Source organism: Gossypium hirsutum, chromosome D04 (genome assembly GCF_007990345.1).
Source record: "Gossypium hirsutum isolate 1008001.06 chromosome D04, Gossypium_hirsutum_v2.1, whole genome shotgun sequence".
In the NCBI taxonomy this organism is placed as follows: Eukaryota; Viridiplantae; Streptophyta; class Magnoliopsida; order Malvales; family Malvaceae; genus Gossypium; species Gossypium hirsutum.
In genome coordinates, this window is record NC_053440.1 from 36,308,064 (window position 1) to 36,333,324 (window position 25,261).

The following is a 25,261-nucleotide window of genomic DNA, read 5'->3' on the forward strand; positions in this document are numbered from 1 at the left end:
AAATTAGTTTTAAATATCGTATTGGATTAGAATCTTAAGTTAATATGTAAATATTTTTTAGGACTTTATTCAAGATTAAAACAAAATATTTTTGTAGGTGAATTCACTACACCAAAACAGGCTTTTAGCGGCACTTTTAGTGGCGTTTGGACAAAAAACACTCGCAAAAATTGAGCATTAGCAGCGTTTTTTTAAAAACGCCGCTAAAAAAGGAGCATTAGCGGCGATTTTAAAAAAAACGTCGCTAAAAAAGAGCATTAGCGGTGCTTTTAAGAAAAACACCGCAAAAAACCAAAGCCCAACGGCATCGTTTTCTTACCTTTTGGGTCTTTAGCGGCGATTTCAAAAAAGCGTCGCTAGTGCTCAGGGCTATAGCGGCATTTTTGAAGAAGTGCCGCTAATGGTTAGGGCTTTAACGGCGTTTTTAGGGAAGCGCCGCTAATGCTGGGGGCTTTAGCAGCGTTTTTGAAAAGCGTTGCTAATGCTGTGGGCTTTAGCGGCGTTTTTGGTAAAGCGCCGCTAATGTTGTGGCCTTTAGCGGCATTTTTGGTAAAGTACCGCTAATGCTTTGGCCTTTAGCGGCGTTCTGGATAAGCGCCGCTAATGCTGGGGTCTTTAGTGGCGCTTTTTTAAAAGCGCCGCTAAAAACATTTTATCTTAATTAGTTTATTTATATTAATTAAATAAAATTCAATTTATTTCTAATTGAATATTTAAAATCTTCAAAGAAAAAATAATAACATGTAAAAATAATTTGAAATAAAATAAATGGAAAAATTAAAATACTATTATTTAAAATAATTTTAAAGGTTTTTGGGTACATGATTACTAATTGTTTTTTAATTTATATATTAAATAATTTCTTATATAATCGTAAAAGAGATAGTATTAATTTTAAAATATTGAATTAATTATCACTATAGTTTAAGGTTTTTGGTTTAGGGTATATGATTATTAATTAAAGATTTAAGGCCGGTTTAGGAGTTATTATTTTAAGGTTAATGTTTAGGGGTTAGGGGCTAGGGGTTAGACGTTAAGTGTTAAGAGTTAGGGATTTAGAGTTTAGGGATTCAGGGGTCGAGTTAGGGTTTTGGGTTTAGATTAATTAGTTTTTTAATTTATATTTTAACTATGTTCTTATATAATTATAAAAGAGATAATAATAAATTTGTTTAGGGTTTTTGGTTTAGGGTATATGATTAATTTAAGATTTAAGACCGGTTTAGGAGTTACTATTTTAAAGTTTATGGGGTATGGATTTAAGGATTATGGTTTAAGGGTTGCGATTTAAAGGTTTGGGGTTTGGGGTTTGATGTTAGGGGTTAAGAATATGATTTAAGTTTTAGGGATTCAGGGGTTGAGTTAGGGTTTTAGGTTTAGATTATTTAGTTTTTAATTTATATTTTAAATATTTTCTTATATAATTATAAAAGAGATAGTAATAAATTTGTTTAGGGTATATGATTAATTTAATATTTAAGGCCAATTTAGGAGTTACTATTTTAAGGTTTATGGAGTATGAATTTAGGGATTAGGGATTAGAGATTATGGTTTAAGGGTTGGAATTTAAGGTTTAAGGGTTAGGGGTTAGACGTTAGGGGTTAAGAATATGATTTAGGGTTTAAGGATTCAGGGTCAAGTTGGGTTTTAGGATTAGATTAATTAGTTTTTTTAATTTATATGTATTGAATGGTTAATTTAGGATTTAAGGTTAATTAAGGGTTTAGTACTTGGGATTTATTAAATGATAAAATTTTATACAATTAATTAATGCTTTTATATTTTAAAAAATTTAATCTAAACCATTTGATATATTTAAATATTAGTTTAAACAAAATTAATAAATAAGTTAAAAAAGTAATAGATTGATATATGAATATTTAGGTATAATTATTTATTTTGGATATATAGGACCACATTATAAGAAATAAAAAACATTAGCGGCGTTTGGGTAAAAACGCAGCAACTATTTTCAAAACGGCGTCGTATCCATTTAGAAATTTAATTTAATTTGTGGCGTTTTTGGGAAAACGCCGTAAATATGTATTACAATTTATCAAAACGGCCTCGTTTCACTAGAGGAGTTTAATCTGTTAGTGGCGTTTATGCTAAAAACGCCGCAATGATGTATTAATGTTTTTCAAAATGTCACCGTTTCACTTCAGGACTTTAAATTTTAGTGGCGTTTTTGCGGAAAACGCCGGAACTATGGATTAAAGTTTCTTAAAACGGTGCCGTTTCTATTCAGTAAGTTAATTTTTAGTGGCGTTTTTGCTAAAAACGCTACAAATATATATTGAAGGTTCTTAAAACGGTGTTGTTTCAGAATTTAATTTTGGCAATTATGGAAGCAATAGCGGCATTTTTTTCCTAAAGCGACGCAAATCTGTATAATTTCTATAAAACGGCGCTGTTTCTTTATACGTTGTTAAACATCAATTTAAGTCTATCGATTTAGTATCTGAGAAAGAAGGAAAAGAAAAAAACACAGAGTAAGGCAGAGCAGAGAATCAAAAGGAAAAGAAAAAAATACAAAGAAAAAAAATCAGAGGAGAACTCAGAAATCAAAAGAAACAAAGCAAGAGTTGAATTGATCTGCACTCTGTTATCAAAGCTGCGGAATTTTTGTTTTAAAGGTAACCCTTTTTCCCTCAATAATCGATCTACATTTAGGGTTTTCTTTCAGTCAAATTTGGGATTTTTTTATCGATGGTTAATCTTTTTTTTTCTTTTTGCTTAAATGTTTTAAGGTCGATAATTTTGTAGAAAAAGTTATGCATGTTAGGGTTTGTACTCCATTTGTGGGGATTCTAGTTCACGGTTTATTAGTTTAATTCACGATTTAACTTCTAAAGTATACCTGTTTTCTTATTTTGGTATCTAATTTTTTTTTTGTCAAAATTTGTTATTAAAGTATACTCAAATTTCCAATTTGGTTTCCCTTATTTTTATTCGTTTGAATGTCTTTGACCGTTCCTCTAGCTAATCTGCAGCAGAAAATATCATAATTTCATGTTTATTTGTTATTGTTTCTTAGCATATGTTGCAAAACGTTAATATTGTTAGTGGCTTTTTTAAGTGCAGGACACAAAAGGGAAAATCTAGCTAAATCGAATCTCAAAATAATAATAAAGTTATTATTATGTTTATTCAAACCCAAATTTCTATGTATTCAACTCAACAAGTGTTAGAATGCAGCTGCAGATTAAACTATTTTTTCGTGAATTCTACAGAATATGTAAAATAAAATAGTGATGCAATACAGAATCCTGTTTGTATTATATATATGAGAAATGTTATTAGAATTTAATTGCACGAGCTGAACCTTTTCCGGTTGCATTCCACGACATAAACTGCAATATGGCCTTTAGGAACATTTGATTAGTAGTTACATTCTGAATTATGCTTTGGTTCTGAATTATGGATCTACTTTTGATAATGTTTTCCTATGCTTGCTTTATATACTTTTGGATAAGAAAGTTGGGTCTTTGGCCGCGTTGTTGTGCTTAGCTTGCTGGGTTGGATAACTCAAATTTATCAATCATATCATAACTTATATATAAACTTACATAATACATAACTTACATAATAACTTACATAACTTATATAAAAACTTATATATAAACTTGCATAACTTACATAATAACATAATAACTTACATAATATATAGCCTACATAAATTGCATAACTCACATAATACACAACTTACGTAACTTAAATAACTTACATAATACATAACTTACATTAATATTATACATAACTTACATAACTTACATAACTTACAACTTACATAACTTAATACATTATACACAACTTGCTAAACTATTATTTTCTCCTTTTATACGGTTTTAATCTGTTATGTTATGCATTTGCCGTTGCCTATATGAAATTGCTGTGTTTAATTGAGAAACTTCTGGCAGCATACTTGTATTTATTCTCCTGGTAGTATTTGCCTGATTGTGCCTTTAGCTTTGTAAATCTAAACTTCCTTTTTGACATTGTTTAATTACTTCATGGTTTGGTTTGAATATATATTTTGCAGCAACAAGTGTAGGTTCACGTAATGCTGTTATGTGGTGACTGATTGAGAATTAGATAATCAATGGAACACTATTAGATGTTAGAATGTTATCTTATTCTTTTCTAGCCTAGTGAAAATATGTTTAATGTTTACTATATTATTATTTTAATATTATATTATATTTAATAATACTTTTATTATTTAATACATTAGCAATAGTTTTTCATTATCAAAATATAACTTTCTTTTGAAATATTAAAAATAAAAATCTATGAACAATAGTAAAATATAGAGTCAAAAAGCTTAAAATTGGCATATAAGATTTAGTTTTTATTTATTTTTACTATTAAAAATTATTATATTTATGAATTATGAACCTTTTGATTTTAATTACAGTTAAATTCTAAATTACAAGATAATTCATAGTTAACAACTCAAAAGATAAGTAATGCGCATCCAATATTATTATAGCATTTTAATTTTTTGATATTATATATTCTAGCTTTTCCAAAATATAAAAATAATGTTTACTATAATATCTTTATTTATTTATCTTATTATTTTTTTAAGACCTATACTCGTGTTTTCATTTTGTCATGGCAACTTGTTTTTCATGTTCATGCAAGCAGTACCATAATGCTCTTTGACCTTCTCTGGTTTAATAAGCTAGTACAAGAAATTTATTGAATGGAGAGCCTTAGCTAATTTAGGCTTTTTAATTTCAGAAACTTCTTACGTGCCAAACATACACGGATAAAGAAGGTATCAGGCAGCAGCAGTTGTTGGCATTTATCCCAAGACATCACAAGCACTACATTTTACCGAGTAAGAGTAGTTGATAGAGGCCTTCTTTTTTTCCTGGAAACTAATTAGTGGGTTGAAGTTTTGTATGTTTTCTCATTTCCATTTCCTTTTTGTCCTGTTTCTTTGTCTCTCTTCTATTGCAATTTTTTCTAAGCCAGATTCTGTCAGCAAGAAGGTACATTTTAGTCCCCAGTTACAGACAGATCCTAGGCAAAATTATCTCCATGCTAAATCTTGTCTTCAGCCTTCAGGTATAGTGTTTCTTAGCAAGTAGGAACTCTTCTATGTTAGTTGTTTTCGGCATTGTTGTGATATAATTTCTTAAAGGAAGAAGGTAAACATCATGGTACTGATTAAATGTTTTTCAAGTATAGATACTCCTGCATCAAATACTCTTTCTTGGCACTTATCCTCAGAAACCAAGTCTACTTTGAAAGGGACTTCACAAACTTTAGCAAGGTTAGTTTGGCTTAAAAATTCTATGGTGAATGGATATTTTCCTTTGAGTGTAACTCTTCTAATGTTCAGCTGAGAGAAAGAAGTTATTAACATTGCTTTTACAAATCACTTCTGGACTATTGTGTGATCACATGTTTTGATGATTGATGTTAATATATATATATGGTTTTGCTCTATGAAAATCCTTTTGTTTTCACATGTTGCCATGCTAAACTAGTAGCACTCTTATCTTAATTTTGCAGTCACTACTCAGAGGTAGATTCTTGCATGAAAGACCTATTGAAGAGGAGAGACCACCTTCAGTAGCAGTGAGTGAATTAAATAAATTAAGTCACTACTCAGAAGTAAAATATCCATTAGCCTGTTACTTTATCAGAATGTGTTATATTTCCTCAACAATGTCTAATTTGAGTTTATAGAAGCAATAAACTCATGTAGTAAACAGTGGATGTAGTAAACCCATTTCAGTCTATAAATTTTCAAGTTTATTACTGTACATTTTGAACTTGTGCATTTTTTTTTTGCAATCAATTAGTTGCACTATTTGAACTTGTAATTTTTCTATTCAAATATTAACATGATTTTTCAATATTTGACTAAAAAAATTAATTTATTATATGATTAAATACTATCTTTTTAACTAAAAGTATATATTTAATACTAATTAATTTTTTATATTAATAATGTTTTATTTTAATTTTTAATTTTTTTAATTTTTTTTAAAAGTTAGTGGCGTTTTCCTATAAACGCCGCCAAAGAACGGTATTTTTAGCGGCGTTTGTAATCAAAGCGTCGCTAAAGGTCTTGAGCTATAGCGGCATTTGTGGAAAAAGCGCCGCTAAAAGCCATGATCTATAGCGGCGTCTGTGGGAAAAACGCCGCTAAAGGTCTTGAGCTATAGCGACGTTTTGGGAAAAGCGTCGCTAAAGGTCATGATCTATAGCGGCGTTTGTGAGAAAAGCGCCGCTAAAGGTCCTGAGCTATAGCGGCGTTTGTGGGAAAAGCGCCACTAAAGGTCCTGAGCTATAGCGGCGTTTGTGTAAAGGCGCCGCTAAAGGTCCTGATCTATAGCGGCGTTTGTGTAAAAGTGCCGCTAAAGTTAGCGACGCTGTCATTAGTGGCGTTTTTGGCGGCGCTTTGAGATTTGCGGCTCTAAAAAAGTGCCGCTAAAAGCCTGTTTTGGTGTAGTGATTGTAAATCATGAGTAGGTCTTTCTAAGTATTTTATTTTAGAATCTTTTTTAAGAAAGCTAATAAATGTTATTTAAGATTTACTATTTTAGGATTTTGATGAATTTAAATCTTAGATTAGGAATTTTAAAGTAAGATAAATCATAAACCCGACATAGGATATTTTCGTAAGATCTTGATAGGTTCAACGTTATTAGTTAAATCTTTTAAAATAATAATAATAATAATAATAAAAGATCGAATAAGTTTTAGTTGTATTTTAACATCTCTCTTAATTTATTGGTAATTTCTAGGTTCTTTTTTAGAATTCTAAAATAGAATTAATTTTAGGAATTGAAAGTATTTTACTAGAATTATTTAGGTATCCTTTAAGGTTCCCGTTAAAAGTAAAAATCTCTAATTTAAGTTTCAAATTAGGTAAGTTTGGTAAACACATCTTAATCAGGCTGCAAGTAAACCAGAGGCGTTTCCTTTAGAGTTTTTATTTAAGATTTCCATAATATTTTAGTTTAGATTAAGACATTAATATGTTTCAATAAAAAAATCTAGCTCTTAAGACCTCGTAAGATTATCCTCGGATAGGCATTGTGGGGGTGTTATAACCTTCCCCACACATAACCGTATTCCCGAACCTGAAATTTGGTGATGAGATCGACTCTAGATTTTTAGGATTTTTTCGCAGTTTTAATTCTAAATTTTTAGACAATATGTGGCTAACCAACCTAGCCCTAATTGGTTAGTGGCGACTCTACGTAATTTAGTCCTTCTGTGTCTAACTTTGCTTACTAGGCCCTCGCACTCTTATGTAGGCAACGTTATGACAATTGTTTTAGAAAAAAAATTTAAATATTTGGTTTTTCCCTAAATTTATTTTCCGCTGCGTTTTTCAAACCCGTTTTTCTAACACACGCTACAAGCAACATACAGAACCATGTGTTTATTGTCATGTCAGACTTTCACGGAAGGTGCCATGGGTTACCCCCTCATGGACTTATACATAACTTCATGTTTTGATCTGTCAGTTTGATTCACATTTTATTGAAGGCATCACAATGAATATTCCTACTATCATGTTATGCGATGGGTCTCAACCACATGGACTTACACATCCTCATGTCGTAATCTACCAATCTAGTCTTCATCTTATTGAGGCATTATCATAGGTGTTTTCGTATCACACAATCCCATGGGTCTTAGCCACATGGTCATGTACTTACTTTCGTATCGTGATCCGCCAGTCTAGTTAGCAATATAATTGTCTTACCAGATGCTTCACAAAGGAACATTTTACTTAATTTTTTTGACATAATTTATAGCATTTCACAATGATATATTAGCATATTGTGACTGTGGAACATGTATAAACATACTGCATTGGGTAAACGAATCTCCAAGCACAACTAATATAATGTGTAGCATAGAACTATCACCCTCCAAGCACAACCAAATATACCCTTCAAACACAACTAGTATACCCCCAAACACAACCAAAAAGTGGTGAGTAGCTCACAATCCTATGGCATGCCAACTATTTCCAATGGTTCCAAGAGATTATAATGCCAATATATCCACTTGAACACACATTTATTTTTGGTTTATGCACACTTTTACATAACGTTTCACATGTCATAACACATAATTGAATCTGATAAAATGCACTATTAAGTGCTCATGTAATGCTTAAAGAGTCATATCATATAGATCTTATACAATGTGCATAAATCCAACAAACTCATAACACATTCAACCACAAAACACATAACATACACATAACATATCTCATCTTGCAAACATATTTTGCATATCGATAATTGATCGATTAGAGACACATACCTTGGAACTTAGGGAAGTGGTTTAGGCAAACCTAATCTCCCTAATAATGCATAACATTATGGCTAGAACGATAGTTCCAAACATTTATCTTTGCAATCGTTGCTACAAAGCCAATATGCATGCTTCTTAGTGAAACGTTGTTAAAGATGCTTAAATGGTATGCTGGATTTTTAGACAAGTTGAAAATAGCCTATTGGTATGAAAAGAACTTATTCTACCTTTAGAAATGCATGATATGAAAATTTGACATGTCAAGTAATTGTTTAGTGATTTTTGAAATGCATGCTAACATAAATAATCGTATGGAATGTTAAACTAAGTTAGAGCTTTTTTTAATGATATTAAACATGTTTAATATGACATATGAATGTTATGTGATATTGTTGGATTAGAGAAATTAGGCTAAATGTACGAATTGGTATGCTTGGTAAAGTGTCAAAGTGTCATATGCAAGTTTTGGGTTGTTTCTGCAAAAAATATAGGTGACACCCCGACAACCTTGACCCAACGTTGTGACAAGGTATCCTCGTCTCGACACCAAAGATTTTATCTTTGAGACGAGTGAACTTTCCCAGACGAAGTCGTGACGTGGGTTTTGTGTGGCTGAGACGTGGTTTTGGGTCTATTTTGTTAACTTTGCAAATTAGTCTTGAATTTTATACAATCAAATTGAAGACCTTAAAAGACACCAAATGCTTTAAAATTAAGCAAAAATAAGTTTTTTATGCCTAATTTTATAATTCTACTTTTGATTTTACAAAAAAAAATTCATAGTATTTTTTTAAATTTACGATTTAGTCCTTTAAACTTTGTTTCAAAATTAAAAGAGATTTGTTTGTCATTTTGAACTATTTCTTTCAAATATTGTCTTAAAATAAATGTTGTGATCTATATGTATAGTAACTTTGGGAATTTATTGATGTTTTGTATGATGCATGTTAAATGACATATTTACCCTTGATGTAATTTTGAACAGAGTAGTGTTGCGGAAGCATGATTTAGGGTTTGCATGTTAGTTTGAACTAAATGTTTGACACATAAACATGTATTTCGTGGTGTGATTATTGGCTAATGTAACGTTCTGAATTCAGGTCAGACCATCCCAACCGGGTTTGGGGTGCTACAACGACCTTTGTCGTTATTCTCATGTCGCGAACTGCTTTGAGTGCGTGCTCGAATAATTCTAAATCAAACACAAAACCAAAAAAATTTTATTTACTTTTAATATGAAATTAAATATCTCTTCTATAGAAACCGGTAAAATTGTTATTCCCGAAAAATATAATTTATACTTAGAAATAAATTCTCACTATTTTCGACAAAATAAAAATATCTCAAAGTTATGTATTAGTGTTTTTTTTAGCTCTACCAGTTCCATCTATTTATAGGGAGAGGAAATGAAACTTTAGTTGGTTTAGTAGAATGCATTTAATGCTTATTTAATATAAAAACAATCCCTTACTTGAACTAGGAGAGAGAGGGACTAATAGGGTGTGCTTTCCCTCATATATATTATGATAGAGATTCAAGTCTATATTATATTTGGTCCAATTATACGTAGGGGTGTTCACAATTCAGTTAAAACCAAATTAACCAACTTCAATTAATCGGTTGGTGGCGGAATTTAGTTCGATTAGAGATCGATTAATGATTTTTTGGAATTCCGAGTATAGGTTAATTCGTTTCTAAACTGGGTAATTAACCGAATTAACCAATTAACCGAAATAAATAATATATATTATATATTATATATATTTTATATTAGAAATGTATTTTTTGAACTATTATTTTTTATATTAATCGAAATAAATAATATATATTATATATGATATATTTTTTGAACTATTAAAAAAAGAAAATGAACATTAGCAATGTATTTTTTATATGTTTTATATTTATTTTAACCAAAAGACAAAAACATATAAATTTCGATTAATTCGGTTAAACAACCGAATTAACTAAAATATTTCGATTCGTTAATGCATTTGAAAAAAAAACTTTAGTTCGGTTAACGGTTAAATTTTTTTTATATTTCGAGTACTTCGGTTGGGGTATTAACCTAACTGACCTTTTGAACACCCCTAATTATACATGTTTTCTAGACTTTTAACCCACCACTTTATAATTTAATCCAACCCAGTACATGTTTTTATATTTCTAAAAATTGACAAGATTTATTAAATTAATTTAAATAAAATAATTTTCCAATTAAATAATTTTCTCAACCCAATTCTAATTTCATTAAAATCATCGGCCTAAAATTTTATTCAAGCTCGTCCATATTTGCAAAAGACTAACCCAAGCCCATTTTAGGCCTGCCCATATTTTTATAAATTTTTAAAAAAATTTATTTATATTATTTTAGTATTTAATAATTTTAATTTTTTATTTGTTGAAATTTTTTATATATTCATCTTAACATTATTTAAATGTTTACATTAGAGTAGCATTATATATTTAGTATAGGTTTTTTTAATGTGTTGTAAATTACATAATATATAAAAATAACATAACACAAAGTATTATAAACTTAAAAACAAACCGGTCCGAGCTGGGCTTGAGCCTTGAATATTCAAAACCAAGCTCGGCCCATATTTTAAATGGGCATAATTTTTTTTGCTCAAGCCCATTTTTCGGGACTAATGTTTTTATCCAAGCCCTCCCAAATATCGGGCGGGCCTTCGGGCCTAGTTGGGTAACTCGACCCATGAATAGGTCTAGATGCGATGTTCCCTAGCTATCATAAAAACTTCTCAACAAGTCCAAACCTATGCATTTTAAAAAACTAAAGTGTGAACTATAAAGTTCAATAAGTAACAAGGATAATCTTAAGTCTTTATTAACCTTGAGCCCCTTTAGAATAATCATCATTTTAAGTTTATTTTAAGCTACATTATCACAATTTTAATCCTTTCATGTGAGTTTGTAAGTTAAGCCTCAACTTATAGTTTGATGATTTATTAATAATTCCCATTATGCATGAGTTCCCAATTTTAACATTTGATTCATTTATGAATCTTACCTTTCAATTCAATTTTCATTACACAATTGTTAACGCACATTAATAATGCATTAAAGCTTTCAAATAGACTACAATTTGTTTTTTACACCACTTTTTTATAGGTTTGCTTCTCCATTCAGTTCTTGACAATTAATATCTTTTTAAACGGTAATTCAAACTTCATACAATGGTTTATAAAATATTTAAAAGTAATGTTAATAGCATCTAACAATTTCCAGAATTCATTTATACAATGACAAAACCGATTTAAGTTCAGCCTTTAGTAAGTCTAGAAAAATAAAGAAAGGATACTAGGGACAAGTTATTTGGAATTACAATAATAGGAGTACCGAAGCGGAGGTATCTGAAGACCAGATCAAAATCGCACCGAAATTCTAGGAACAAAAGCACCAAAGTGCTAGTAACAGGACCACCGACGTGCTAGTAACAAGAGTATCAGAGTAAAAACAGGAGTCAATTATTGACATGTCAACCGTATCCTAGTTATTTATATAAGCTACCAAGGCCTTGTTTCAAGGTTTTCAAAATATCAGTAAACTCATGTATTAAATCAAATTATAACTCTGTATTAGTATTCATGGCGTAAACCAATATATTATAAATTGATAGTTTAAATCATGACATTATGCCACTACACAAGATTTCAAAGCTATCATTTTTATCTCCATATAGAGATATCTTACAAGGTTCTTTTTGGAAGTCATTTTCATGCCAATAATCAGAATTCTAACATCATACGACATAGTCGAACTTTACTTGTTCGAAACCATATTTTTCAAGCATACAAAAATGAATTGACAATATTATACTCGATATAATTTTAATAAATTAAATTAAATATGAAATAAGTATTTACAAAATATTTTCATAATCTTTCAGTCGTTTTAGTATTTTAAGCTTGTATTGACACTTGACGACTTAGAGCAAGACTTTGCAATTTGACATGTTTTTGGCCATACTGGCCTTATCTAATCTTTAAATAATAGTGACATGGTTCATATATGTCCACCAATACTTCCATGGCACCCCAAAATTCTTATGTCATAATTTCAATTCTTAAGCACTTCATGTCTATATAATTACAACTTCACATTTTAATGTGTAATTTTATATATTAAGGCCATGAAATTTCACACTAATATTAGCCCCATTAAATGCTTAATTATAATATTAATTACATAAACCCTAAGTTTACTAACTTAGGAGAAAGATGACTATCCATGATATTTACCTTAATGGATGCTTCCTAACACTTAATCAAGCGCCCATGAACACCAATTACCATCAATTAAGCTTGAAACTCCTGAATCAACATTTTCCCAATTCCATACAATAAAAAATATATCAAATATTAACATAAATTCTTTCTAAACTTTTTCATATAATTTCTCAGCAATTATCAAACTAATAGAGATATAGGAAACCATTTCTTACCATTTTTGAAGCTTTATCACACTAGCTTCATCTTCTCTCACAAAAGCTCCATAAACCCTAGCTTAGGAATGATGAAATTGATGGAGGAACTGAGCTTAGGAGGTTGATTACATGAAAATTTTAACAAAATCTCAATGTAGGTAGTGTAAATTTTGGAAGAACTTGAAGAAATAAGCAAGGAAATAAATAAAAGAAAAATGGAAGCCATGGGAGCTTATTAGCAGCTAAAGAGGAAGAAAAATAAGCTGATGGGGTTTCATTCCCATTTAAAATTGTTGACAAATGGGCACTCGCCCGTCTATTTAAAGTCTAATTTATTTCACTTTAAAGCTCATTTCTTTAAAACGAGGTTTCAAAGGATCCAAAATAATTTAAAATATCAAATATCATTTAAAATGTTAAAATATTATTTCCATCATAAAAGTCTCGGGAATTTATCAAATTACTCTTTTACAAAAAAATTACAAAATTATAAATTTGCCCATTTTGTCATTTGTAGCGATTCTTCTCAAAATCCTATATTAGACCAATTTAAGTTTATAAATCATCATAAATATTTATTATAACTCCATGAGTATATGAATATCACACTTTTTCTCTTTTCCCAATAAATTGAAAAAATTACATTTAATCCTTGTACTATTTGAATTTTCCAATTTAGTCCCAAAAGGGATTTTCATCACAAAAAATCACATTCCAATCCATTTTGTGTCAAATAATACATAAGAATCAATATTTTCATATTTGGATAATTTTGCATATTAGTCCTCATACTTTTCAAAATTTACAATTTGGATTTTTTTGTCATATCTTCAATTTTCTGATTCTTTTCATATGTTTCCATCTTCATTATCAAATTTCTTTCATACAATTTCTCATCCGACTCATTCCATAAATTCTCATAATTTTTCTGAATATTCTAGCCTAAAATTATGCCACGTATCATATCAAAATTTTCGCAGTGTTACATGCATTTATTAAAGAAAATTATTCTGAAACGTCAAGTTTTAAATAATGTTAATCTAAGAGCCTAAGTTAAAAGTGATCACCTCACATTGGGTGGATAAGGTAAGGTCGAATTTTTATTTTGATTTCATTTTTTCTCCATCTCGTGGAAAATTAAGGGGTACTATTCTCATATAGGCAAGGGTTAAGTTTGAGGTTATTGATAAATGGGTATATCAATCTGTCATTATGGCCATTGGTAGATGGTGCGAGTTAAATTTCGAAACAATTATTGCAACTATTTATGCTCCTTGTGGTAGTGAGGATAAAAAAGAACAGTGTGTGGGAATTGAGAAGTTTTATGGATATTGTCAAAGGGAATTAGTGTTTAAGGGGGATTTTAACTCAGTTAGATCATGGGAAGAAAGAAGAGGATGTAGGGAAGATCGTAGATGAGTGGAGGCTTTTAATGAGTTCATCAAGCAATCAGAATTAATTGATGCACCAATGGTTGGAAAGAGTTTCATGTGGTTTGGTCCGGGTAATAGATTTAGACAATTGGATCGTTTTCTTATTTCCGATGTTGGGTGAGTCATTTCAAAGATCTAAAGTGGATGGTCTTGAAAGGTACAATATTCGATCATTTTCTGCTATTTCAAAGATCTAAATTGTTGCTTTGAAGATAAAGTGAACTTGGAAAGGATTAAAGAATCCTGGATGAATTAAGTAAGAGCTTAGGGTAATAGAAATGGGTTTTTCCAAAAGAAAAGAAGTTTAAAATAATTCTTAAAGTAATGGAATCAACAAGAATTTAGAAACATGTAAAAGAAGGTGTTCACATTAGAAAAGGTAATTGAAGATTTGGATTGGAAGTGCGTTAATAATTCCATCACAATGGTTGAAACAAAGGAAATAAAGAAGCTTATGTCTTAAGTTGTAGAAAACCTTTAGACTTAATGACTTGATTTGGTGTCAAAAGTAAAGAAACTTATGCATTAAAGTAAGGGATCATAATATTACTTTTTTCCATAGGAAGACAAAGATCAGGGCGGGGATGAATGCTTTGGTAGGAAGCAAAAAGGGTAACTATTGGTGTTCCAAACCAAGAGTGATTAAAAAGAAGATTGTAGAGGTTTTTTGAAAATCATTTCAAATGTGAATTGTAACACCCTTAACTCGTATCCGTCTCCGGAATAGGCTTACGGAGCATTACCGGAAGTTTACATCTCAAAACATTCAATTAATCAAAAGATTCAAAACATAACATAAATCATAGCATTATCAATCAAACTCACACATATTGTCCCTTATATGAGCCCTTGAGGCCCTAAAAACACTTTAGAAACAAATCGGGACTAAATAAAAAATGTATAGAATTTTTAGGAAAAAGTTACAAATTTTCATACTGCATGGGTACACAGCCATGTGGCTAGGCCGTGTGGCTCACACGGCTGAGACACATGTCCGTGTCTCCGACCGTGTGGGTATTCAAAGTAGGGATACACGGCCGTGTCCCAGCCCATGTCTGTGCCTGTGTAACTCTCTGACTTGGGTCACATGGCCAAACCACACGCCCGTGTGCCAAGTCGTCTAACTTTCAAAATGACCTCATACACCCGTGTGTCAGGCCGTGCGCTAGGCCGTGTAACTGCCTGACTTGCAACCCTTTGTAAGCTATAGGGGACACACGGCCGTGTTGCATGGTTGTGTGTCACACACAGCTGAGACACATGCCCGTGTCTTAGGCCGTGCGGAAGAAAAATAGGTCATTTCCAAGCCATTTTTCTCACCCAATCATGCACACACCTACAACCTTTTTTCACATATAATCAGGCATTTAATGTGTACCTAAACCATGCATAAAAATGTTAGATCAATATGGTATTTGTTCATACAACCAATATGCCCAAAAGGCACCTCAATCACAACAACCAAACATGTATTATACATTTGCATAGTTTAGCCATAAATCAACCAACTTGTAACTAAGTCTATGCCAAAACTTACCACAAAGTTCACACTCCATATACCAATTTGACCATTCAACATTTAACATCCCTAAACCTTCAAAAAGTTGACCATATGACAAACACATCCAAACATACCACAATGGCTACATCCAAGCATATCAAAAGAACCATTCATAACATGTATTTTATTTACCATTCCAACTCTCACCATTTAAGCACCAAGATGCCCAAAAAATCAACATTTATAAACCATATATACATGCCAAGATAACAACCAATCCGTCCGCCAAAATACCATATTTACAAGCCAACATAATGGTTATATCACTAAGCACAAAACACCTATACATGCCATTATAACCATGACTTAAAAACATCACAATCTACCGATATAGCCGATGGATAGTATGATAGTTCTCCGATAAGATTCCAACCCGAACGAGCTTTTGATTCACTAAAAGACATGGAAAATAACACAAAGTAAGCATACAATGTTTAGTAAGTTCATATGACATAAAACTTAACTTACCGTTTCATTACATAACATTAAAACTTAGCATGGCATAATCCAACCAATAACTTGGCCAAAGCCTAAGCATCAACATAAACATGTTAGCATACTTAAACATAAATCATAGGAAATTTAACATGGATGACCATTAAACTTAAACATGAATCATTTGGATTTGTCATCCATCTCAACTTACATACTTTCTATGTATCACCAATTCAATGAAATTCATATATGTACATGTCTTAGTTCATATTGAACTCTTCCCATTTCCTTTCAAAATCATGCCCGTTGAACCGATTAGAATACCGTTGGATACACGGGATAGCTCACACGTAGTGTACTAAAATTAAAACCGTTATCTGTCATTTCCTTTACATATATGCTCACACGAGCTGTGAAATGGGCCTGCTCACACGAGGTGTGCGTCGGAATGTAACTACACGGTCCTACTCCACAAGCTGTTGAGTATCCGTAACAAATGTCAGAACTCAGCCACTGGTAGGACATTCAAGACCAGCACCCGGAACATGTAAACCCTAATGACATGTCATTTGTATCCTACGAATTCCAAAGGTTCAAACGGGGCTCTGTAGTCGACGTAACATCATTGGATATGCAACAATTGTTTACATGGCAGTCCACAACACATGTAATTCGATAAAAAAACATATAAACATTATGCAATTACACGAACTTACCTCGACGATAAAACGTAGATACAGAGTCGATTAATCTGAAACTTTATCTTTTCCCCTATCTAAAGTCGTACGAGGTTTATCTTGATCTAAATGAATAAATTCAATTCATTTAATAATCTTTCTTTTCAATTCAATCTAAATTCATATTTTTGCAAAATTACACTTTTACCCCTATAGTTTTGATTTCATTACAATTTAGTCCCTAAGCTCATAAAATGAAATTCATGCAATTTCACCACTAACCCATGCTAGCTGAATTTCATATAGGTCCCTATCAACTCATAAAATTCATTATTTCACAAATTACACCATGAATATTTCACATTTTCCAATTTAATCCCTAATTGACATTTTCAACAAAATTCACTTTATAAAAGTTGTTTATCTAACAAAAAAAGTTCATTTTCTTCCATTAAACATCACAACATGTATTCATTCATGGAAAAACCCTAGTCTTATCATAGTTTTACAAATTAGTCTCTGGGCTAACTAGATTAAGCTACAATAACTCCAAAAACATAAAAATCATTAAAAATAGGACGGAAAATCATGCCATGCAAGCTATGAGAGATGGTCGAATGTTAAAGCTTCTTCAATGGCTTTTGTTAAGCGTAATTTTGGTTGAATATGAACATAGAAAGATGATGACCTTTGTTTTTAAATTATTTTACTAACATGTATTTATTAATTTACTAAAATAACCTTATAATTAAACCTTTAAAATTTCATTTTAATGGTCATAATTGTCCACTCAAAATATAAATGGTTTATTTACAACATAAACCTTATAAACATATAATTTCATAGCTATTAAATCCCTTTAGCTTATAGAACTCAAGTTTTGCACCTTTTGCAAATTAGTCCTTTTTACCGAATTGAACATGGAAACGGTAAAATTTCTTAACAAAATTTTTATACGATAATACTAGCATGTTGTAGATATTAAAATAATAATAAAATAAATATTTTCACATCGTATTTGTGGTCCCGAAACTACTGTTCTGATTTCACTGAAAACGGGCTATTACATGAACCACAAAGATGGAATTTTAGTTTGGGATAGGATTTTAAAAAACTTCAAGCTAGTGAGAAAGATTTTATAGAAATACCTTTTGTGGAAGTCAAGTATAAGGGTCAAAATCTCCGGGATCGGACGAATTTACTTTTGAATTTTATAAGAAATGTTGGAGCTTTGTCAAGGAGGATGTTTTGACTTATTTATAGAATTTTTATGAGACTAGTAAGTTGTCGAGGGGTTGCAACTCCACATTTATTGTGCTTATTCCAAAAGTTTCATCCCTATTGTCGGTAAAAGACTATCTTCCAATCAGCCTCGTGAATTCACTTTACAAAATTTTATCAAAAGTGTTGACGAGGAGACTTCAGGGGATCATTGGTGAATTAGTTAGTGTTACTCAAAGTGCTTTCATAAAAAGTAGGCAAATTATGGATGGTATACTATTAGCAAATGAAGTTGTGGATTTGATTAGACAGTAGAAGCAGAAGAATGTGGTTGGGGAGATTCTGATTAAACTAGACTTTGTGCGGGCATATGATTGTGTCAAATGGGACTTTTTGGATTATGTATTGGATTGTATGGGTTTTGGTTGTAGGCGGAGTTGTTGGATTTTAGAGTGTGTAGGCACATCAAAGTTGTCAGTTTTAATCTGTTAGAGTTGTGTGACCCAAATTCTAAGAGATTGCTTGTAAGTCAAGTTAAACAAAAATATATTTTCTTTCTAGAAGATTTAGTATTTATTAGTATAATATATTTAGCATTTATTAGTATAGTTTATTTAACTTACTAATTTAGCCTATAAATAGGCTCTTTTACAATCTTAGAAATAATACCCATTAGATTAGAACTCATAACACATTCAGAGAATTTTGTGTTTATGTTTTGAGGGTTCTTTGTTTTTCGGGTTTTTGGGGTTTAGTTTTATCTCCATATTTTGTACTCTTTATTCTTTTGCCATTATAGTAAAATTATCTTTGCCCGTGGTTTTTTATCCTCTTTGGAGGGTTTTTCCACGTTAAATTTGTGTGTTCATCTTCTCAATTTTTTCTTCTATTTTTACTTGTTTGTTGCTTAATCGGGACGATCCTAACAAGTGGTATCAGAGCTAGTTCAATTTCATAGATTAGCCCATTCAGAGATGGCAGCAACAAGGTTTGAAATTGAGAAGTTTGATGGTGAGACAAATTTCAATCTGTGGCAAGTTCGGATGATGGCAATTCTAGTTCAAAACGGCTTGAAAAAGGTTGTTACAGGGAAAAAGCTTGAAAATCTAAATCAAACAGAATGGGAAGAGCTTGATGAAAAAGCCTTATCTGCAATCCAGTTGTGCCTCGCGAATATAGTATTGCAGGAGGTATTGATGGAGAAGACCTCATTCGCCTTGTGAAAAAGGTTAGAAACTCTTTATGCGACTAAGTCTCTAGCTAACTGTTTAGTGTTGAAACAACGTCTATTTACGTTTCGTATGAACGAAGGTGAGCTTCTTAGAGATCACATTAGTCAATTCATTACTCTTTTAAATGATTTAAAGAACGTTGAGGTTCATATTGACGATGAAGATCAAGCTATGCTATTATTGTGCTCTTTACCCTCTTCATACAAGTCTTTTAGGGAGACCTTGATTTATGGCAGAGGCAAACTCTCGTTCAAAGATGTGAAGGGTCATTTGTTGAGTAGAGACAAACTCGACAATGAGTTTGGTTTGAATAGCAAAGCAGATAGGCAAGCTTCTGTTTTGGTAGCATCAAAGAAACGAGACAAAAGGTGTCGCTATTGTAAAAAGTTAGGTCACGCCAAAGCAGATTGTTATAAACTGCGAAATAAAAGAGCTGTTGAGAGTAACGAGGAAGATGTAGTTGGTGCTAATTTGGTTGATGAAGGTGGTGATGATTTCTTGTTAGTGTCAACGAGCGATAACTCCAAGCTTACGTCTGAGTGGATCCTAGATTCAGGATATTCTTTCCACATGTGTCCCAATAGAGAATGGTTCTCCACATACAGTTCAGTTGAAGGTGGAGTTGTGCACATGGGAAACGATTCATCTAGTAAGATAATCGATATTGGTACTGTTAAAATTAGGATACACGATGGGACGATTAGGACACTCTCAGATGTCAGGTATGTACCTGATTTACGAAAGAATCTCATCTCCTTGAGTATTTTAGACTTGAAAGGATGTAGAATCAACATCGAGTCGAGTGACATTAAAGTATCTCGTGGAGCTCTCGTTTTGTTAAAAGGTAAAAGAGCTGGAAGTCTTTATATTCTGGAAGGTTCTACAGTGACCGGTGAAATCGGACGTCCCTCGTCCGTTACGGAGTCAAAGTCAACTCGTTTGGAGTGGAGGCAACTTGGTCATATGAGGGAAAAAGGTATGACCGTTTCGTTGAAGAGAGGTTCTCTTTTGGATGCAGGTTTTGAAAAGTTAGGACACTGTATTCGTGAAAATCAGACCCGGGTTAGTATTGATTTGGTAGTGCATAAGTCAAAGGCTAGAAGTCTTCCAGCTTCTAAGCGTAGATTCGACTCAGTTAATTCCCTGCATAGTTCAAGATAGGCCCGTTGTGGGTTTTGGCAAAGATGGCATTGAAAGAATTCGTGTCAAGGTGGAGATTGTTAGAGTTGTGTGAACCAAATTCTAAGAGATTGCTTGCAAGTCAAGTTAAACAAAAATATATTTTCTTTCTAGAAGATTTAGTATTTATTAGTATAATATATTTAGCATTTATTAGTATAGTTTATTTGACTTACTAATTTAGCCTATAAATAGGCTCTTTCACAATCTTAGAAATAATACCCATTAGATTAGAACTCATAGCACATTCAGAGAATTTTGTATTTACGTTTTGAGGGTTCTTTGTTTTTCGAGTTTTCGGGGTTTAGTTTTAACTCCATCTTTTGTACTCTTCATTCTTTTTTCATTATAGTAAAATTATCTTTGCCCGTGGTTTTTTATCCTCTTTGGAGGGGTTTTTTCACGTTAAATTTGTGTGTTCATCTTCTCAATTTCTTTTGCTATTTTTACTTGTTTGTTGCTTAATCGGGACGATCCTAACATAATCAATGGAAGCATATCTAGAAAGTTTTATATGCCCCGGGTATTAGACAAGGGGATCCATTATCCCTTTTCTTTTTGCTTTAGTTGCAAAAACTCTTCACTGTTGTTTTAAAGGGCGGAATCTCAAGGTTTAATTAGAGTACTGGTTATCAATTGAACCCTCAATTGAAAATAACATTCAGTTGAGTCCTTAATCGAAGATAAGCAATCAATTAAGCTCTCGAAAAATCAATTTTCATATAAACCCCTGGCTTCTATTAACTTTGCCACGTGGCACATCTCACGTGGTAAAAGTTGGTAATTTTCTTTAAATTTGTTTGAAAAATAAAAAATTGTAAAAAAGTAATAAAGAATTCTAATAAGTTCTTAAAAATCTTAAAAGAAATTCTAAATTATAAAAAAATTATAGATTTTTCGAAAAATTTTAAAAAATTAGAATTTTTAAAATTTATAAAAATGAAATAAAATAAAATAATAGAAATTATTTAAAAATAAAAATTAGATTTTCTAAATGTTATAAAAAATTAGAATTTTTAAAAAATTATAAAATTTATTAAAAATAATATAAAATTACAAAAATATTAAAAAATTATATAAAATTATGGAAAGGAGTTTGCATGGGTTACTAACATGCCACAAAGAGTTGATCGTCGAGAAAAAAAATCAGAATTGAGTTGTCAAAGGGGAGAAATTCAGGATCCTTAATGTTAGCACCATGTTCCCATTAGCATTGATGCTTGTATTGATGATATTGATAAGTTGATCAATCTCAAAGATGGATTCATAGAAAATATAACTTATTATATTTTCATAATTTTATATTCTTTTTGCAATTTCTTTTTTGTTATAATTTTTCAATATTCTATTTTAACTTTTTTTTCAAAATTCTAATTTTTGTTTATAATTTTAGAAAAAAAAAGACTTTTTAATGATTTTTAAAACAAATTTAAGGGAAATTGAGTAGAAGAATAAAGTTTCATCCACGACATAGCAAATATGGAGAACAGTGAGAGAAGGAGAGAAGAATTGTTGAAGAAGATATATATTTTATTTGAGGAAGAGAAAAAAAAACACGAGGAGCAAACAGTGATGCGTTTGTAAAATGTCAGGAAAACACGCTCTTTCAAGTTGAGGAGTAAAATATTTTCCTGAACCAAACACGGTAAAATACTGAAATTTTTCTCTACAAAATATTCTGTCAAACAAACATTACCTTAAAACTAAACAACCCCTTCGCATTTCTCTTGTATAATTGTCGAATTCAATCCATATAGAGAGGTTTGCAGTATCAATGTTGGTTGGAATAAAGGGAAATTCCACCTATAAATGCAGACTACTACTCTCCGACCAAAACCTTCACTATATTATCCGACATCCCTGGAGCGTGTGGAAACATATGTCCAGCACCTGGTAGTTCGTGGTAGTGAATCCATGGGAGTTGTTGAGCAATGTAGCGTTGCAGTATAACCGGCACTATCTTATCTTCATCTCCATGCCACATGTGCACCGATCCCTCGTTGTTAGGAAATGGGTTGTCCAGATCCATGGGAGAGAATTCCCATGTTCCAAATCCGATCATCATGTCACGATGCAGAGACTCGTATTCACCTTGCTGTCTTACTACTGCCTGAGGGGAGGACAAGACAAATTATGATGGCATTCAGCAATAATAGCAAATCACTACTACGACCACAGACCAGTAAAAGAACCACCAGTAACCCACCATAATCATTTACTACAACAAAATCTTTAGTATGCCAACAGATTCCCATGACCGAACCACCACAATTGGCAAAAACAACTATTCACATCTCGAATACAAGTCACTATGCAAGTGCAAGCAACTTTGTAGCAGAAAGAAACACGTACCGTGTAGTTCCTAGTAGAGACTATCTCGGGCAAGAGTTTTTTGTCCTCACTATTAAGAATATCGGTACTGTGAGCAACAACACTAGAACTAGGGAACCATTTTTGAGTGTTCCACCAGTAGGTAAGCCAGGGAGCATAGTGACTCACACGAACGGCCCACTGGTCTTGGGGTAACTGTTGCTGATATGCTTCCGTAACTAAGTTTGTAGGAAAACCAGGCCACCAGTAGTTAACAACTGGAGCTAACAATGCTGCCCCAGCTAACCTGTTAGAGTTGCAAAAAGTCCCTCACATGATTGAACAGATGTGAAAAACACAAGCAGTCTACTGACAACAGAACAGATATCTTATGTTATTTCTTTGTTTCTTGCATTCAAGTAGTTCAGTGAAAACAATACCTGTGTGGGATGTACTTGAGGCAGCTCCAAATAACCTGTCCCCCCATAGAAAATCCAATTACATAAAACTTGGATCCTAATCCCAATTGATCAGCAAGCTCTTCTATATCCAAAGGCAAGCTCTGAACCGTTCGTTTTGGATTAGGGTCACTCTCTCCATAACCTGGTCTGTCAAAAGACACGATATAGACCCCGAGAGCTTCAACAATTTCCTGGTAGGAACAAAGTGCAAAGTCCAATGACACTTACGTCAACATGTCATAGCAGAAAGCTCATAGGACTATGAGTATCCGAAACAAGATAGAAAAAGAACAAATAAGTACCGGTGACAAGGTATTGGCAACAACCGCATCATGTCTACAAGAATCAAAGCCATGGACATAGACAATTTTATACTTTGCTGCATCTCGGGGAACACCATGCTCTTTGTAGGCCAAATACCTTCCATCCTTGAGCTTTATTCTCGATGCCGTGACCGGTGGACCATCAGGAGAGCCACATGTCTTAGGTATTGGCGGCTGAATAGCCTGATAAGCCCATGCCAATATCCCAGCAAACAAGACCAATAGTATCTTTGTGCAAATCCCTGCACAAGTCAAACAGTCCTTAATGATTGGAGAAATGAATTTAAAATAAATGGCAGTTAATCAATATAAAGAAATCCCATTATAGGCTGTTAATCAGCCACCTGGTATACCTCATGTGTTTTAATTTAAAGTGCACCTTTCTGTTTTCACCTATAGAGAAATATCATCAGTCTAACTCACACTCGCTCCTCTCTATCCAAAAGATAAATGGAACTCATTTTTACATCAAGCCAAGATCGAAGTTCAAGGGTTGACTCAAAGACAAAGTGAGTGAAGGCAAATGACTGATATTCATACAATCTCAGCAGAAACAAAGAGAGACAAAATTCCAAAGATTTTACTACCCTCAAATGAGTCAATATGTTAAGAATCTGTAAGATCCAAATATTTCAACTTTCTTATGCTTTGTAAGAACAAAAGCAAAGTAACCCAGATAAAAAAGAAAACTCTTGGAATTCTAAAATTATAATATAAACCAAATTAGATCAAATAAAAGGTAATTCTTAAGGAGAAAGGAAAACCCACCTGAAGGAAGCTTGAAAGAAGCGTTTTGCTTGGCTCTTCTAGTGTGAGCTCTTGCGGAAGCGGCTGATATTTTCCTATTAACACCTGCTGCCATCTTTGGGTCTCTTTGAACTAAACCCCCCCCCCCCCCCAAACAACAATCACCCAAATGTGTTAGAAAAGTCTGCAGAGAACAACACCAAAAAGACCAAAGAGATCTGAAGAAGAAACGTTTGGTACTTCACAACCTAACATAACTTGTTTGACATGATATGTTTAATGGCTGATATAATCCCTGAAAAGGACATTCCTTTTTTTAATAGTTGAAGTGTAAAGGTGAAGGCTTTTTGGTAAAGTGTTAAACCTCCATGTAATGATAGAGCTTGAATGATTTCTGATCTCAATTAATCTGAGGTGAGCGTAATTTGACTGTCCAATGGGTGCAATTAGAGCATGTTTTGAATTTCAATTTATAAACAATATATGTCAATGCTTTGGTTGAACTTTTTGGTGGCTTACTGCTTATTTTAATCATATTTATTTAGTTTTATGAGCCACATGAATTGAACCGACCAAGTCCAACTTTGAAGAAATGACCTGAGACCACAAAGCAACGCATCCAAGTGGACTGCCAATAGTACATCAACGTCCTTAAATTTCGTTTTAAATTATATTTTGATTATTTAATTTTCAAAACATGCATATTAATATTGATCATTTGTTTGCTAATTTTTATTACCCTTTAATGAAATTATGACGTGACATATTAATTTAAAGGGTTAACCCTTAAATTATAACTAAAATATCATTTTAATATTTTTAAAATATTTCTTAACAATAATTTTAAAAAATAAAAATAACAGAAAATATTAAAAAAATCTTAAAATTCATAATTTATTTTTTAAAAATTATCATCATACGATATTTTTTAAAATAA

General features: G+C 32.0%; 1 protein-coding gene and 2 long non-coding RNA genes across 4 annotated transcripts; 1 reads left to right on the plus strand and 2 right to left on the minus strand.

Moving 5' to 3' along the window:
• Positions 1-2,429: 2,429 nt before the first annotated feature.
• LOC107899225 (uncharacterized) lies at positions 2,430-5,780 on the plus strand. Its single transcript, XR_001684618.2, has 5 exons — positions 2,430-2,636; positions 4,747-4,846; positions 4,984-5,076; positions 5,200-5,284; positions 5,527-5,780. It is a non-coding gene; the product is annotated as an uncharacterized lncRNA (long non-coding RNA).
• A 5,719-nt stretch (positions 5,781-11,499) lies between these two features.
• Positions 11,500-13,023, minus strand: LOC107898391 (uncharacterized). 2 transcript variants are annotated; one of them, XR_001684382.2, is made up of 3 exons: positions 12,764-13,023; positions 12,561-12,632; positions 11,500-11,749 (listed from the first exon to the last, which is right to left on the minus strand). It is a non-coding gene; the product is annotated as an uncharacterized lncRNA (long non-coding RNA). The 2 variants fall into 2 exon arrangements; XR_005912146.1 differs by having other exon boundaries at positions 11,500-12,632.
• Positions 13,024-21,992: 8,969 nt separating this feature from the next.
• Positions 21,993-24,763, minus strand: LOC107899224 (uncharacterized). The gene is made up of 5 exons (XM_016824875.2): positions 24,346-24,763; positions 23,557-23,819; positions 23,234-23,445; positions 22,836-23,100; positions 21,993-22,593 (listed from the first exon to the last, which is right to left on the minus strand). The coding sequence occupies exons 1-5, from the start codon at positions 24,437-24,439 to the stop codon at positions 22,303-22,305; spliced, it is 1,125 nt and encodes a 374-aa protein (XP_016680364.1). The 5' UTR covers positions 24,440-24,763; the 3' UTR covers positions 21,993-22,302.
• Between the last annotated feature and the right edge of the window lie 498 nt (positions 24,764-25,261).

Coding starts and splice junctions, on each gene's coding strand:
- LOC107899224 (XM_016824875.2), bottom strand. CDS start 24,439: ATGGCAGCAGGTGTTAATAGGAAAATATCAGCCGCTTCCGCAAGAGCT. Junction 23,446..23,556: donor TTGCCAATACCTTGTCACCG/GTACTTATTTGT, acceptor TGTTCCTACCAG/GAAATTGTTGAAGCTCTCGG. Junction 22,594..22,835: donor TCTCTACTAGGAACTACACG/GTACGTGTTTCT, acceptor TCCTCCCCTCAG/GCAGTAGTAAGACAGCAAGG.